General features: G+C 57.7%; 5 protein-coding genes across 5 annotated transcripts; 3 read left to right on the top strand and 2 right to left on the bottom strand.

Moving 5' to 3' along the window:
• Nucleotides 1–151: 151 nt before the first annotated feature.
• On the bottom strand, nt 152–503 carry B0I36DRAFT_314605 (uncharacterized protein). The gene has a single exon (XM_046152787.1). The coding sequence runs from the start codon at nt 496–498 to the stop codon at nt 247–249; it is 252 nt and encodes an 83-aa protein (XP_046016805.1). The 5' UTR covers nt 499–503; the 3' UTR covers nt 152–246.
• A 435-nt stretch (nt 504–938) lies between these two features.
• B0I36DRAFT_314602 (agmatinase) lies at nt 939–2,855 on the top strand. The gene is made up of 3 exons (XM_046152786.1): nt 939–1,501; nt 1,611–1,737; nt 1,833–2,855. The coding sequence occupies exons 1-3, from the start codon at nt 1,343–1,345 to the stop codon at nt 2,786–2,788; spliced, it is 1,242 nt and encodes a 413-aa protein (XP_046016804.1). The 5' UTR covers nt 939–1,342; the 3' UTR covers nt 2,789–2,855.
• A 977-nt stretch (nt 2,856–3,832) lies between these two features.
• B0I36DRAFT_372042 (asparaginyl-tRNA synthetase) lies at nt 3,833–5,683 on the top strand (the record flags this gene model as incomplete). Its single annotated transcript, XM_046160072.1, has 2 exons — nt 3,833–5,469; nt 5,557–5,683. 2 exons carry the CDS (start codon nt 3,833–3,835, stop codon nt 5,681–5,683), a joined length of 1,764 nt encoding a protein of 587 aa, XP_046016803.1.
• A 2,355-nt stretch (nt 5,684–8,038) lies between these two features.
• On the top strand, nt 8,039–10,411 carry B0I36DRAFT_218210 (uncharacterized protein; the record flags this gene model as incomplete). Its single annotated transcript, XM_046148995.1, has 1 exon — nt 8,039–10,411. A coding segment is annotated over one exon (2,373 nt), but the record flags the coding sequence as incomplete, so codon positions are not given.
• A 446-nt stretch (nt 10,412–10,857) lies between these two features.
• On the bottom strand, nt 10,858–13,416 carry B0I36DRAFT_314595 (histidine acid phosphatase). The gene is made up of 5 exons (XM_046152785.1): nt 12,987–13,416; nt 12,225–12,919; nt 11,508–12,148; nt 11,402–11,428; nt 10,858–11,290 (listed from the first exon to the last, which is right to left on the bottom strand). The coding sequence occupies exons 1-5, from the start codon at nt 13,136–13,138 to the stop codon at nt 11,198–11,200; spliced, it is 1,608 nt and encodes a 535-aa protein (XP_046016801.1). The 5' UTR covers nt 13,139–13,416; the 3' UTR covers nt 10,858–11,197.
• Nucleotides 13,417–13,686: the final 270 nt, after the last annotated feature.

Genomic DNA, 13,686 nt, shown 5'->3' with positions numbered 1-13,686 from the left:
GCATACATTATAATAGTATCTGCTGTCCACGGACATAGACAGATCTCTGATTGATCGGGTCACATTTCCGTCACCAAGAATGAGGAATCCTGCACTCCCGTGCGTCGCCAGCTGATGAACACCTACCTCACCCAATCATGCGTCGTACGATGGCCAGACAGGCAACGGACATTTCAAATTTACGCACATGCCCCTCGAAATCACTAAGCTATTCCGATGTCCATCATTGCGAGATGTCCATGTCGCTCAGGCGTGCGCGCCACGTGCAACTCGACCTGGCCCAGCCCTGGAGGTGTTTGTGGTTCCGTGGCAGAGCCGCTGTGGTTGTGGGGTTTCTGGCCCAATCAGATCGAGGCCGAGGCCGGCGAGGTACTGGCCGCTAGCGTTATCTGGGCGGCGGCCGGCAGTTTTGCTCGTTGTAATCGCACGGCGAAGAGAGCTCATCCACGTTTTCCACCCTGACAACAGAAAAAAAAGCAAAGGAGGCAATGTCTGCATGCCCCGTCGTATAGCAAAAGTAGGCTGGCAGAGCCGGTGGATGTCGCCCTCCTCCCATGGTTGGGCGATGGGAAACGGCAGAGGTTCATCTGTGCCTGGCCGGGAGTATGTGCGGGGCGGGCGGGCGGGCTTGCTTGTTTGCTTGACTCGCCGCAAGCCGCGAAGTCGGGAAAACCCCCGGGGTATGGGAGTTGACAGATGATTACGCGCCGCGAGAACACGGCAGCTTTTCGATAGTCCTTGTTCGACATTCGGCTCTTTTCCGTGGCGGTGCCCTAGCCTGAGGGTGTTGAGCTGCCCTGCTGGATGGGAGGCAAGCGCGGCTTGCTTGCCTCAGGCCGAGCGTGTGCACAGCCGGAATATGGCCAAAGCCGTGGCGTGTCATACCATGTACTGTAGAAGAGGTGTTACCCATTAGGCACGCTCGCTTACCCGGTTCCCATGGCTTCCCCGCAATGGCTTTAGTGGTTCGCACGTGGTGATTTTGGCTTACAGTACAGTACCTGAACCTCCAGAGCGGACGCCGCCGCCCGGTCGAGGAGGGGTGCTCGCTCTTCGTGTGGACTTTCCTAAGTCGGGCATTCTAGCTTGTCATCCTTGGCTCGGCCAGCTTCACTTATCAGTCCCCAGTGCCTTCTTTCGTCCCATGCCGCAGGCGTCCCAAGACATTCACACCTTTTGCTTCAATTATCTAGCTGTTGTTCGTAACAGGGGCTGTTGCGCTGTTTCCTTGCCCAAATACCCAACCAGACGACCCTTCTACCAGAGCTGCCAATCCTATCAGCTTTGACGCAGGCACCTATATACCCCGATTCGCTGTGCCTCGGGCTTGATCGCACGAAACATGAAGGTCACCATCCAGCAGCTGCTCTGCCTTGCCCTGGGCTATGGTGCTGCAGTCTCACAGGCGTGCGGGGGGGCTCACGGCGACCACGATGGCCGCCAGGTGCGCCAGTGGACGCAGCAGGAGATTGATGAGCTCGAGCGGAAATGGGGAACCGATGTAAGCCACGTCCGCTTTTGTGACTGGGCCGACCTCGCTGTTGGCAAAGTCCTATCTTCTGCTGCTGTAGTTGTTGTGCATGCGTGAGCTGACCCGTGTGCCTATCCAGTGGTCGTTCTCTGGCATCTCGACTTTCGCGCATCTCAAACATGTCAAATGCCTCACGACACCGACGGAGCCGTTTGACATTGCCATTGTCGGTGCTCCGTTCGATACAGCTGTGAGCTATCGTCCCGGTGAGTGACCAGTAGTGATCCCGCAGAGCATATTTCACGAGGAAGCTCCTTATCAGAACGAAACAAGCACGCCAAAACACTGACATTGCAAGCAGGAGCACGCTTCGGGCCCAGAGCCATCCGGGCAGCTTCTGCTCGGCAGCTCCCGTACCGGGGCTTCAATGCGAGAGCAAACATCAACCCGTTCCTCAGCTGGGCCAAGATCATCGACTGTGGGGACATTCCCGTGTCTCCGATGGACAATGCCGTTGCCCTCAAGCAGATGACGGTCGCATTCGAGGAGCTGGGCACCCGCGACGTCTCCTCAGCCTCGGTGGTGCACAAGCCTAAGCTCATCACTCTTGGCGGCGACCACAGCCTCGCCTTCCCCGCGCTGCGCGCGCTCAACAAGATCCATGGCGGGCCCGTCCGGGTGCTGCACTTTGACGCCCACCTCGACACGTGGCACCCGGCAAAGTACCCCAATGCCTGGGGCAGTGAGCAGGCCAACTTCAACCACGGGAGCGTCTTCTGGCTCGCGGGACAGGAAGGTCTGATTGTGGCCAACAGCAGCTCGGCGTCTGGCAAGCCCAGCGTGCACGCGGGAATACGGACCCGTCTCTCGGGTACCGACGGAGGGGACTATGCCGACGACGACGCTCAGGGCTGGGTGCGGATCAGCGCCGACGACATGGACGACATCGGCACCGCGGGGGTCGTCGCGAGGATCATGGACACCCTCGGCACCGAGGACCCCGTTTACCTGTCGCTTGACATTGACGTGCTTGACCCGGCGTTCGCGCCCGGCACGGGTACCCCAGAGCCTGGCGGCTGGACTACGCGTGAGCTCATCCGCGTGCTGCGTGGCATTGAGGGCCTGAACCTGGTGGGCGCGGACGTCGTCGAGGTTGCGCCTGCATATCAGAACAACGGGGAGGAGACGGCCCTCGCGGCGGCGCAGGTGGTTTACGAGTTGCTGAGCAGCATGGTCAAGAGAGGCATTGCGGATTACCACAAGGCCAAGGTGGTGGTGGTGCCAGAGGGCGATGATGTGGTCAAGGACGAGCTGTGAGGTGGACTCGGGGAAGCAATGGCGATAGTCAAGCATGGAGCGGGAGCAAGAGGATGCGTCATGCATGAGCTTCATCGAGAAGCCTTTATTTTATTTTATGATCAGTGGGAATGCATTAGTGGAAGACGAACAGGATTTCCCCGTAACGTTGTGTTGCTTGATCCCTCGAGCATGGCCGGCCACGATGCAGCGGTGTAATGCAATTGAACCAATCAAACGTGTCGGTTTGCTGATAAGACGTCCACATTGGGCCGTCCGATCGACGCAACATCAGAAGCTCGACGCATCATGGCTCGTCGGTGATTTGATCGTTCGTTGATCCTTGCGTCCTGAAGTTCTCTGGGTGACGTTGGAATGTGAGACACGGAGAATTGATCGAGTCACAAGGCAGACTGCCTGTTCTTATTGTCTGGCTGGCCGTGTGACTCTCCCTTGTGCTTGTGTGCTCCAGCCATTCTTCCCCAGGCTGTTGTCTCAGCGCGGTCGGTAGCTCCAAGGACCATGAGTCACGTCCTCAGTTCCGTCGTGATGAGAGCAGAGACCCGGCGTGGACGAGACGTTGTTAAAATGGCCCGGGTATCGCCTCACAATGAGGGCATCTTGACCGAGATTGGAGGAGGTAGAAACGCACTTGCAGTGCCAATTCGAGACACGGAGCTGTATCTCGGGGCGCCGCAATCGCAGCTGCGAAACCACCAATGAGTCAGCTCTCTGACAGGAGTAGGGCAGGGCATCACGGCAGCGCTGCAGGGTCCCGCTCTAGGGACGGCCAGCGTGCCTGCCTGCCCCTCCCAGGAACCGCCAATATCAACTATCTCGACCCCACCACCGGGCCTCGCCCTAAAAGAAGGCACCACCCCACCAGCCAGGGAAAACAGCGAGACGCCTGGAGCTCTTCTACACACACCCATTGATACGCTTGTTGGCATTGCCTCTGTCACTGTGAGGCGCTTCTTCTCTCGTCGTCACACAAAACCCGCCGCCGCCAGACGGAAACCTAGACCCAAGCACAACTGCGACAAGCCCTCTTTGCTCTCCAGAATCATGGCGGCCGTTCAGGAACTGGCCGAGCGGCTCAAGGGCGACGACGTCGTCTACATCGACACCGATGCTGGCAAGGACGACACCACCGCGGACGGTACCGAGTTCAAGCCCTACCAGTCCCTCGCCTACGCCTACATCCAGAGCCACGGCAAGGCCACGCCCACCTACAAGACCCGGTCGTCAGTAAAGGGTGCCCTCGCCGAGGGTGAGGACCCCTCAGTCCGGCTGCTGTGGAAGGAGCCCGCCAAGAGTGCCGTCAAGAAGGCCGAGAGCGCGCTCGCCGCGCACAAGAAGAAGCTGGCCAAGCAGGAGCAGGCCCAGGCCGCCGAGGAGGAGCAGAAGAAGCAGCGCCTCCAGAACCTCGAGGAGGCCAAGAAGATTGTCCTCAAGCAGGACACCTCTCTCCCCGAGGCCGTCAAGATCAAGATTGGACGCAAGGACATTGAGCTCGGCGAGGGCGACAAGAAGGGCACCCGCGTCAAGGTCTCTGGCAGAATCCACAGACTGCGCCAGCAGAAGCAGGCCACTTTCATCACGCTCGCCGACGGCTACGGCTACCTCCAGTGTGTGCTGCAGGCTGGCGACCTCACCAAGAACTACGACGCCATGCTGTTCGCCCAAGGCACGTCCTTGACCATGTATGGTGAGCTGCGCAAGGTCCTCGAGGGCCAGAGCGCTCCCGACGGTCGTGAGCTCCATGTCGACTACTACCAGGTCCTCGGCACCTCGCCCAGCGACGAGGATGCCATCACCAACAAGGTCTCGGCCCAGCAGAACCAGTGGGATACCCAGATGCTGGACAACAGGCACCTGGTCCTCCGTGGCGAGAACGCCTCCTCCCTCATGAAGATCCGAGCCGCCACGGAACGGGCCTTCCAGAAGGCCTACGACGACATGCAGATCACAAAGGTCTCCCCACCAGCGCTTGTCCAGACACAGGTCGAAGGTGGCGCTACCCTCTTCAGCGCGCCATACTACGACGAGACCGCCTACCTTACCCAGTCTTCTCAGCTCTACCTCGAGACAGTGCTGCCCAGCCTTGGTGATGTCTACTGTATCGAGAAGTCCTTCCGCGCCGAGAAGAGCTTGACTCGTCGCCACTTGTCCGAGTACACCCACGTTGAGGCCGAGCTGGACTTTATCGACTTCAACGACCTGCTGGTGCACTTGGAGGAGATCATCTGCCGTGTCATCGACGATGTCCTGGCCGACCCCGTGATTGCTGGCTACATCAAGGAGCTCAACCCCACCTTTGTCAAGCCCTCAAGACCTTTCATGCGCATGAAGTACTCCGAGGCCATTGACTGGCTCAACGCCCAGGATCCTCCCATCCCCAACGAGGACGGCAACCCCCATGTCTTTGGTGACGACATTGCCGAGGCCGCTGAGCGCCGAATGACAGACATTATCAACCGCCCAATCTTCCTGACCCACTTCCCCGTGGAGATCAAGGCCTTCTACATGAAGAAGGACCCTCAAGACCTGCGTGTCACTGAGAGTGTGGACTGCCTGATGCCTGGTGTCGGCGAGATTGTCGGTGGCAGCATGAGAATGGAGGGCTACGACGAACTGCTGGAGGCCTACAAGAAGCAAGGCATCGACTCCAAAGACTACTACTGGTATACTGACCAGCGCAAGTAAGTGCAATCGCTCTGGAGAAGTGTCCAAATATCACGTTGCGAGAGCCTGGAGTGCAAACTAACATGGATGGTGCAACTCCGCAGGTACGGTACCTCTCCCCACGGTGGATACGGCCTTGGTCTTGAGCGCTTCTTGGCATGGATCGCCAACCAACACACTGTCCGGACGACTTGCTTGTACCCTCGCTTCATGGGTCGTTGCAAGCCTTGATTTGGACAGGATTCCGGGAAGCGTGGAAGAGAAGCGTTATGAACTATATCCAAAGGGTCTTGGTAGAAGTGTCAAGCGAGATGCTGGACAGCTCTTGAAGCCATTACAAGCTTTCCAAAGTGAGACATGTGGATTGTGATTGGGGATCCCTTGGTGGCTACCGTGAAGCTTAAGCATAAAACAAGCCATGGCATCCCGTGGCGCTGCGGGAGGTGGAATGCTCCTCAACGGCGGCTGTGTTGACAAACGGAACGGCCACCCGTCTGTGGCCCGTCACGCGGCGCTTAACGACAGATTCGCAGCAGCGCGCTGGAACTCTTGCGTGGCAATCGTCCACTCTGTCAACTAGCCCCATGCACAGTGCGCGGCTATGTTAGTTTCAGGCGCTTCCGTGAGCTCGGCAGTAGAGACGCGCACGTGAAACAGGGTCCATCAATCGTCGTACAGCTGGGTGCGCCTCCCTGCCTGAGATGCAGGCTCTGCGGGAGCAAGGGGTTGGCGCGGCTCATTTCGTCTGCGCCGCTTGCCACAGCATTAATAGCTGCTTCTGGCAATGACCATCAGTCACGCTTGCTCTGCGCCACAGAGCGGTCAAGGTCAAGATACTTCCACAACGCCTTGAAAGCCTCTGGCGGTCGGACCTCATTCTGTGTTGTCGTATCCCCGTGGGCGTGATCATTTACCATCCCAGACGGAACAAAGACATCTTTCGTGTGGGGGGGAACTACATCGGACTCCACTCTGAGGAAGTATGTTGGTCCATCTGATTGTGGAAGAATGGCATCTCGCTCACGTGCGCCAGATGAACCGGACGGTATTAACCTTGCGGCGACCAGATGTAACTGTCGATCGCCAGGGTCTGGTGCCTGGCCACAGGTGGAAGTTTTGGTTGCAGCAACGGGCTTCTCATAATCCTTGCAAGGGACCCATCAGTCTGGTGTCACAATGCACACACGTTGCTTCTAGGCCCCCGAGGGGAAGGGGGGGCAAGCACCTATTTGCGAATGGGTAGACGGGCATCGTCAAGGTCGAAGCAGCATAAAGCCGCGGTGTGTGTGATTAATGTCTTTGAAATTGGGTGACTGGACTCCATGGCTCGATCCTTTTGAGGAAACAGCCCCAGCGTTGTCAGCATCCGGGGTCCTCTCGTTGGTGGTGTAATGATTGTTGGCTGCTGTGGTGCTGGGCCACTTCAGGAGAATAGGGGTATCCGCCCAGGAGGAGCAAATTGGGGAGGTCGTCTGGCCCCTGCCGGGACTGGGGACCAACTCATTAAACTTGCCAGGTTAGCGCGCCTTGGAGCCGTGCTGCAGACAGTGCTCTGGACCAGCTGTCAAGCCGCCGTGGCAGGGAGCCAAGTCTGCAGTTATGCGTATTCCTCCCTTGGCCTTGCGCCGGAGCGAGGTGCCGACGCACAGTGCAAGCTCCCAGGGCAGACTGGCAGCGAAGGTGGCCGTGGCTGCTCTCTCACCACCCACCACCACCACCTCTCGCCAGCTTGAGCCACGGTCAGATTTCCACCTCCCGTCTGGGCCTTGCTGCTTCCGCGCCTCTGCCCATCTCCCTTCTTCTCCTCCACCTCCGCTCGTTCTCTCCTTTTGCGTCCCATCCGTGCAGAGGTCCCTGTCGATTTCTCGCCAGAGACCCGCCAGCACGCTCTCCCGTCCTTTCTTCACCCTCATTCTTATTTCCCTTCGGTCATTGGCCTCTTTCTCTGGTCGTGCCCTCAAACCGACGAGTGTCCTTCACTTCGCTCCTCTTACACCTTGCTCGCCCGAGCGCCTCAGGTCTGGCCTCGCCTCGCCTCGCCTTGCCTGCCCGTGTCCTCGTGCTTCTCATACAGCCTTCGCTCTTTCGACCAATAGCCTTCTTTAATCATTCTTGCTGTCCTCCCGATCACTTGTCGCCGCCTCGTCTCGACCTTGCTCCGAACGCGATCCGACCCTTAATCGACCCTTGACGCGAGACCAGAAAGCCATTGGCCCGCGGCTCCAATCCTGCACATACACCAGCCCGCAATTACCGCTTATTCTGCACACGCACAATTCGCCATACCCCTTTGGCTGTTCGATTCACTACCGCTCGAGTGGACGGCATCACCTAATAGCTCAACAGTGTTCCCGGCCTCGTCTCCGAAGTCACGAGCACTTTTGTTGTAACTCGCTATATTGGCACATTTTGTTTGCTCGAAGCATACATTTTTCTGCACGCGTGCTAGGTACTCGCAATTTTGGGACATTCGTGCCTCTTTGACGGGCGCGAAATTCTACATTCAAAACGGCGGTCCTATCTCATCTCTCGAGGGACAGTCTTGTCCCTCCCCATCTTCTCGGGATGCAGGACCAGCGAGCTCCTGGCGGCCCGACTGGCGCCGGCAACGGTGCTCGGTTCGGTCACGCCTCGAAGCCGTCGAACAGCGACACGGGCTTCTCGCATGGCGCCTTCACCTCCAACATCACTGGATTCGGTGACAGGCACCCGCGCAGGGGCAACAACATTCCTTCGATCAATACTGGCCAGATGAACCAGGCGTCCGCGCCAACCAACGTCCATGACATGACCACGCCTGGCACTGGCTTTGACATGCAGTTTACTCCTCTGCTCCCGTCGCAGCTCCTGCTCGGAAGCCCCTTCCAGCCTGGTACTCCTGCTGCTTTCGGTAGCCCTCAGTTCCAGAGCATTGCCGCTTTCCAGCAGGCTCAGCAGAATAGCCAGCAGCAACAGAATGGCATCTCCAGCCCGATCCAACAGACCATGTCTTCCCAGTCGTACCCTACTGTGGTTTCGCCGTCGACCTACGGTGCGCCACAGTACTTTGCGCCTCAGTCGCCTACCAACTACCATGGTGCTGTTGGTGCTCAGCTTCAGATGCAGCCGACTTCCCCTACCATGGGCGCTGGGATCATCACCGGGACCAGCCGCACTGTCTACCTGGGTAACATCCCCCCGGACACATCCGCTGAGGAGATCCTGGGCCATGTCCGCAGTGGACAGATCGAGTCTGTCCGTCTTCTGCCCGACAAGAACTGCGCCTTCATCTCGTTCCTCGACGCCAACGCCGCAACCCACTTCCACTCGGATGCAATTCTGAAGAAGCTTTGCATCAAGAGCCAGGACGTCAAGATTGGTTGGGGCAAGCCTTCCCAGGTGCCCACCTCGGTTGCTCTTGCTGTACAGCAATCTGGTGCATCCCGCAATGTCTATCTTGGCAACTTGCCCGAGGACATTACCGAGGAGGAGTTGCGCGAGGACCTGGGCAAGTTCGGCGCGATCGACACCATCAAGATTGTCCGTGACAAGAACATTGCATTCGTCCACTTCTTGTCCATTGCCAACGCCATGAAGGCTGTTCAGCAGCTCCCCCAGGAGGTCAAGTGGCAGGCGCCTCGCCGCGTCTACTACGGCAAGGACCGCTGTGCCTATGTGTCCAAGACTCAGCAACAAAACGCTGCTCAATACCTTGGCATCGCCCCGGGCTATGCTCACATGCTGACTGGCCAGGACCGGGACGTCATCTCGAACGCGCTCGCCCAGCAGTCTGTTGCTGCCGCCGCTGTCGCTACCACCGCTGGTGGTATCAACAACCTCGGGAACCGCACCATTTACCTGGGCAACATTCATCCAGAAACGACCATCGAGGAGATCTGCAACGTTGTCCGAGGTGGACTTCTTCACCACATCCGCTATATCCCTGACAAGCACATTTGCTTCGTGACTTTCATCGACCCAACGGCGGCTGCCTCTTTCTATGCCCTGAGCAACCTGCAGGGTCTGATGATCCACAACCGCCGTCTCAAGATCGGCTGGGGTAAGCACTCTGGTGCCCTTCCTCCGGCCATCGCCCTGGCTGTCAGCGGCGGAGCTTCCCGCAATGTCTACATTGGCAACCTCGATGAGACTTGGACTGAGGAGCGCCTCCGCCAAGACTTCTCCGAGTTTGGTGAGATCGAGCTCGTCAACACTCTCCGTGAGAAGAGCTGCGCCTTTGTCAACTTCACGAACATTGCCAACGCCATCAAAGCAATTGAAGCCATTCGCGGAAAGGATGATTACCGGAAGTTCAAGGTCAACTTCGGCAAGGACCGCTGTGGAAACCAGCCTCGCCAGATGCAGCAACAACCTCAGCAACAGCAGGCTCAGTCTCCGAGGGACAGCATTCCCTCGCCCCCTCCTGGGGTCAATGGCAGCGGCAACTCTCCGACCAACCCTACGTCCCCGCAGGCGATCAACAACGCCGCTCTGTTTGCCAACGGCAACCCGCTGACCCTTTATCTCAACCACGTCGCTCACCAAGCGCAGCACCAGCAGCATCAGCAGCACCAGCTCTTGGCTTCTCAGCAAGCCGCTCTGTTCGGCACTGCTTCATCTTCCCCCAACGAGATCACTTTGGAGGTGCCACCCCAGAGCCACAGCCTGGGCCACAGCCAGTCTGCTAGCATTTCCAATGGACTCTCGATGAACGCCCCCGTCTCTGGTGCGACCACCATCGGCGGCCTGCTTGCTCCTGGCAACGGTCGCGGTTCGCACAACCGTGCTGTCAGTCTCCCTGCCTTCGCCCCTGGCTTCGAGAACGGCAGTAACAGCCCGGTCAGCGCTATCGGTACCGGTCCTGATGGCGAGCGCCGTGGTCACCAGTACCAGTCCAGCTTCGGCGGCATTGGATCCGGATTCGGCCTGGCCATTCAGGGTGGACTGAATGGCTGGGTTGAAGAAGAGGTCGCCAACTAAGGTGATCACTCCGCCCCTTCGGTCAAAGGTGGCGATTAGCTCGAGGAATCTTAATACTTTGTAATTTCATGCGTTGGATTTGATTGGCGTTCTACTTTTCCTTCGACGATCGCGATTATTTCCTGTACAATGTTTGCCTCAAAACTTCCTGGAGATCATTTTTCCTCGACTAGTCTCGCCAGGCGAAGTCACCATCAGCAGCACAGAAAAAGAAAAACAACGAGTAGTTAATTAGGAGGCTATGGGCAGGATATGAGCAGCAGTAAAGAGACCAAGCTCGAATCTCGACAGATATAGGCGGCAGAGATGAAATACAATGAAATCAAGAAACATGCTCTGAATCACTTGTTTGCCTCGTGACTAGGAGCTTGAGCTTCGCTTGAGGGGATCGTGTGTAGTCTCGCATGATGTGGGACTGTCCTGGCAAGGTAAGGGGAGATGACCGTAGCTCACAAGCCAGCACACAAATCACTCGAAGGTAGTAGTACCATGGAACTGTATCCCTCACGAATGGGTCCGCGAATTTTGTCTGCATATTCACTGGTATTGAACAAGGCCGTAGATGATTTTATACATTGCTTGACCCGAATGTCTACATTGCTGGGGCCGTCTCGTATGATTTTGCCAACTTGCCGGACTGGAACTAGTCCCATCACCGCGCTAGTGACACACTATATCTTGAGCAATATGTGCGACGAGTAGATATCTCAAAAGAGCAAGGGAGGATCAGTATGTACGCAGGTATGTTATGAGATAGAGGATACTGGGTCCGAGATGAAGTGAAGTTCAAGATGAATACCCTGCCGGCTCGGGCTTTGCGGGGAATGCAGGTGCGTCGATGTTGGCCAGGCACTGGGATTTCCAGTTGTCTGGGGTGAACTTTGTAGAGTGAGAAAAGAAAAAGTCAGCATAGTCCGTCGTCGGTCCCTCAAACATCACTTGCAGTGCAGTGTGACCGCGCGGAATGATGGGAAGTAATGGTCATCATACCTTGTCTACAATGGCCTTGAACTCGGCCTGATGGAACCGGGGTTTGGGTTAGTCACGACTGACGGGTGCAGAGTGAGAGGGGATGGCGTAGATAGTATCGGCGTACCAGTGTGCAGAAGCTCTCGTCGCCTGCAAAGTGCTTGCCTGGCGCCTTGCATCCAGGTATCGTCACGACTTGGTCGTTGTAGCGCAGCCGGACGTAGTAGCCTTCAAGCTCCTTCTTCTCATTGTCCGTCAGAGTCTCTGTTTTCTTGCGCCCGATCCCCGGAGGCGGAGTGCCAGGGACCACTTTCGCGGCGGCCGAGCCGCCCCACGAGAAGAGTGAGGATAGGAAGCCAGGCTTGGACACGACAGTGGTGTCTTTGGCTGGTGGGATCGCAGGCAATGTGGTTGGCGCGCTGTCTTGGTTTTTAGTCTGCTGCTGCTGCTTCTGACGGAACATTTCGATGGCAATGTGGCTGGTGTACGGTGGCCATCGATCTGTCTCGAACGCGCCGAGGCTGGAGAGGACGGCGGCGAGGGTGGTGTCATGGCACCCACTCAGACCGAATCTGATGGGCGTCGCGCCTTTGCCCTCGTGAATACGCTTGTCATCCAGGGCTTGCGCAACCTCGTAGGCTCCGTCAGCAGTCGACCGCTCAGCACTTCCGACCATCCGGCTGACCACGTCACCCAGCAAGCCCCCAATACCCAACGCCCTGTATTCTTGGCTTTCCTTGTAGCCCTGAAACCATTCCTCGTTTGATACTATTCAGAGTTTAGTAAATCTCGTCTGGCCTTATGGCCATGACGTGAAGGTATAAGCAATCGTGAAAGAACTTACTCTTCTCCATAATGCCGATGGCTTTGGCGTCGTAAAAAGCCTTTGGCAGCTTCGTCTCTGGACCATGTGCCAGGGTCGAGTTGACCGTGTCCATGAGCCCATTGAGACGGGGATGCGAATCGACAGCAACTTTGTCTGAGGACATCCACTTGCCATAGATCTTGGTGAGGTAGGCCATCTCGTCCGAGTCGTTGTGACGCTCGGCAGCACGATTGGCAAAGGCGCGGGCAAGGGCCGCGAAACGACGACAGCTCGAGTCGTTGGGAAAGAGCGTCTCGTCTGCAATGTTGCGGGTGAGGATGGAAGGAGGAGCCATGTCGGGAGAGCGGGTGTGGCGAGGATAGAGACCACTGAAGGCCTCCTGCATGGACTCTAGGGCTCGAGGGATGGGTGTAGCCCTCAGGTAGAGGCTGTCCGCATCGCTGATGTTGGGCGGGAGGAAACCGAGCTGGTCGACGTAGAGCCGGCGCAGGCGGGAGCCGAGATCGTAGGTGGTCACTCGCCCCCGGTCCGTGAGCATGCCCATCTCGCAGATGCCGTCGAGCTCGCCGCGGGGGCCCTTGGCGAGTACAGGCTCGTCATTGGGGCCAAAGGTCTCCATGCGGCGCTTCCACTCGAGGGGGGTGAACTGGCCCGTCGAGCGATCGAGGGCAACACTCTGGAGCTGCCGAGCCGCTGAGCAGTAGGGCCAGTACCTGGGAGCATTGTCAGTCTCATGTACGGCAACAGAGAAAGAAAATAAAAGGGATAGACACAACTCACGCCGCTAGACCGGCGTTCTGGAAGCGGGCCCGGACAGGAGTCCGCTCACCATGGCGCATCAAGATCTGGACAAGCTGGAGCTCGAGGCCGGCCGGGTACAGGGACCGCAACTCGTCGTCCGTGTACGGCGGGCGGGGCACCAGCGTCGTCATTGCTGAAAGATCAGGCAAAGCAGGAGGCCCAGGGAGAAAGTGGCATATGCGATAAAGGCAGAGGAAGAGGATTTAGAAGAGTATGAGGTGGCGGGTTGAGCAGGTCGCAGCAATTACATGGTGTTGTTGAGTTGAAGAAGAGGGAGGAGGTCATTGTTCGGAAATCAGACGGCGGGCGTGACGTAACGCGGCGCCGCGATTGGGCCCTGGGAGCCCTGTAAACTCAACCAATGCCCTCCGCGGCCCGCTAGCTGCGTGCCAGTAGGCTTGTAAGAAATAATGATGATCGAAATGCCAATTTCAACACGAGACGGCGAGGTATTTCGTGCCATGTACTGAGTGACACTGGTACAGGTCGCCATGTCACTGGATCGAAGCAATTCCGAGCTCGGGATTGTCATGTGTCACCGGTGCCGGGCGCACCTTCCAGCGTCCGAGCTGGTGGTGTTTCCACAGTGGACACACACCCGTCAAGCTAAGAGCTGTAGGCCCCACCGGGACTCGGTCCGTCCTTGCAGGGCGCGCACTCCAGATTGTCAAAACTCCAT

The sequence above is a fragment of the Microdochium trichocladiopsis genome (assembly GCF_020744255.1).
Source record: "Microdochium trichocladiopsis strain MPI-CAGE-CH-0230 chromosome Unknown B0I36scaffold_2, whole genome shotgun sequence".
Lineage (NCBI taxonomy): Eukaryota > Fungi > Ascomycota > Sordariomycetes > Xylariales > Microdochiaceae > Microdochium > Microdochium trichocladiopsis.
This window is presented reverse-complemented; position numbering and strand designations above follow the sequence as displayed.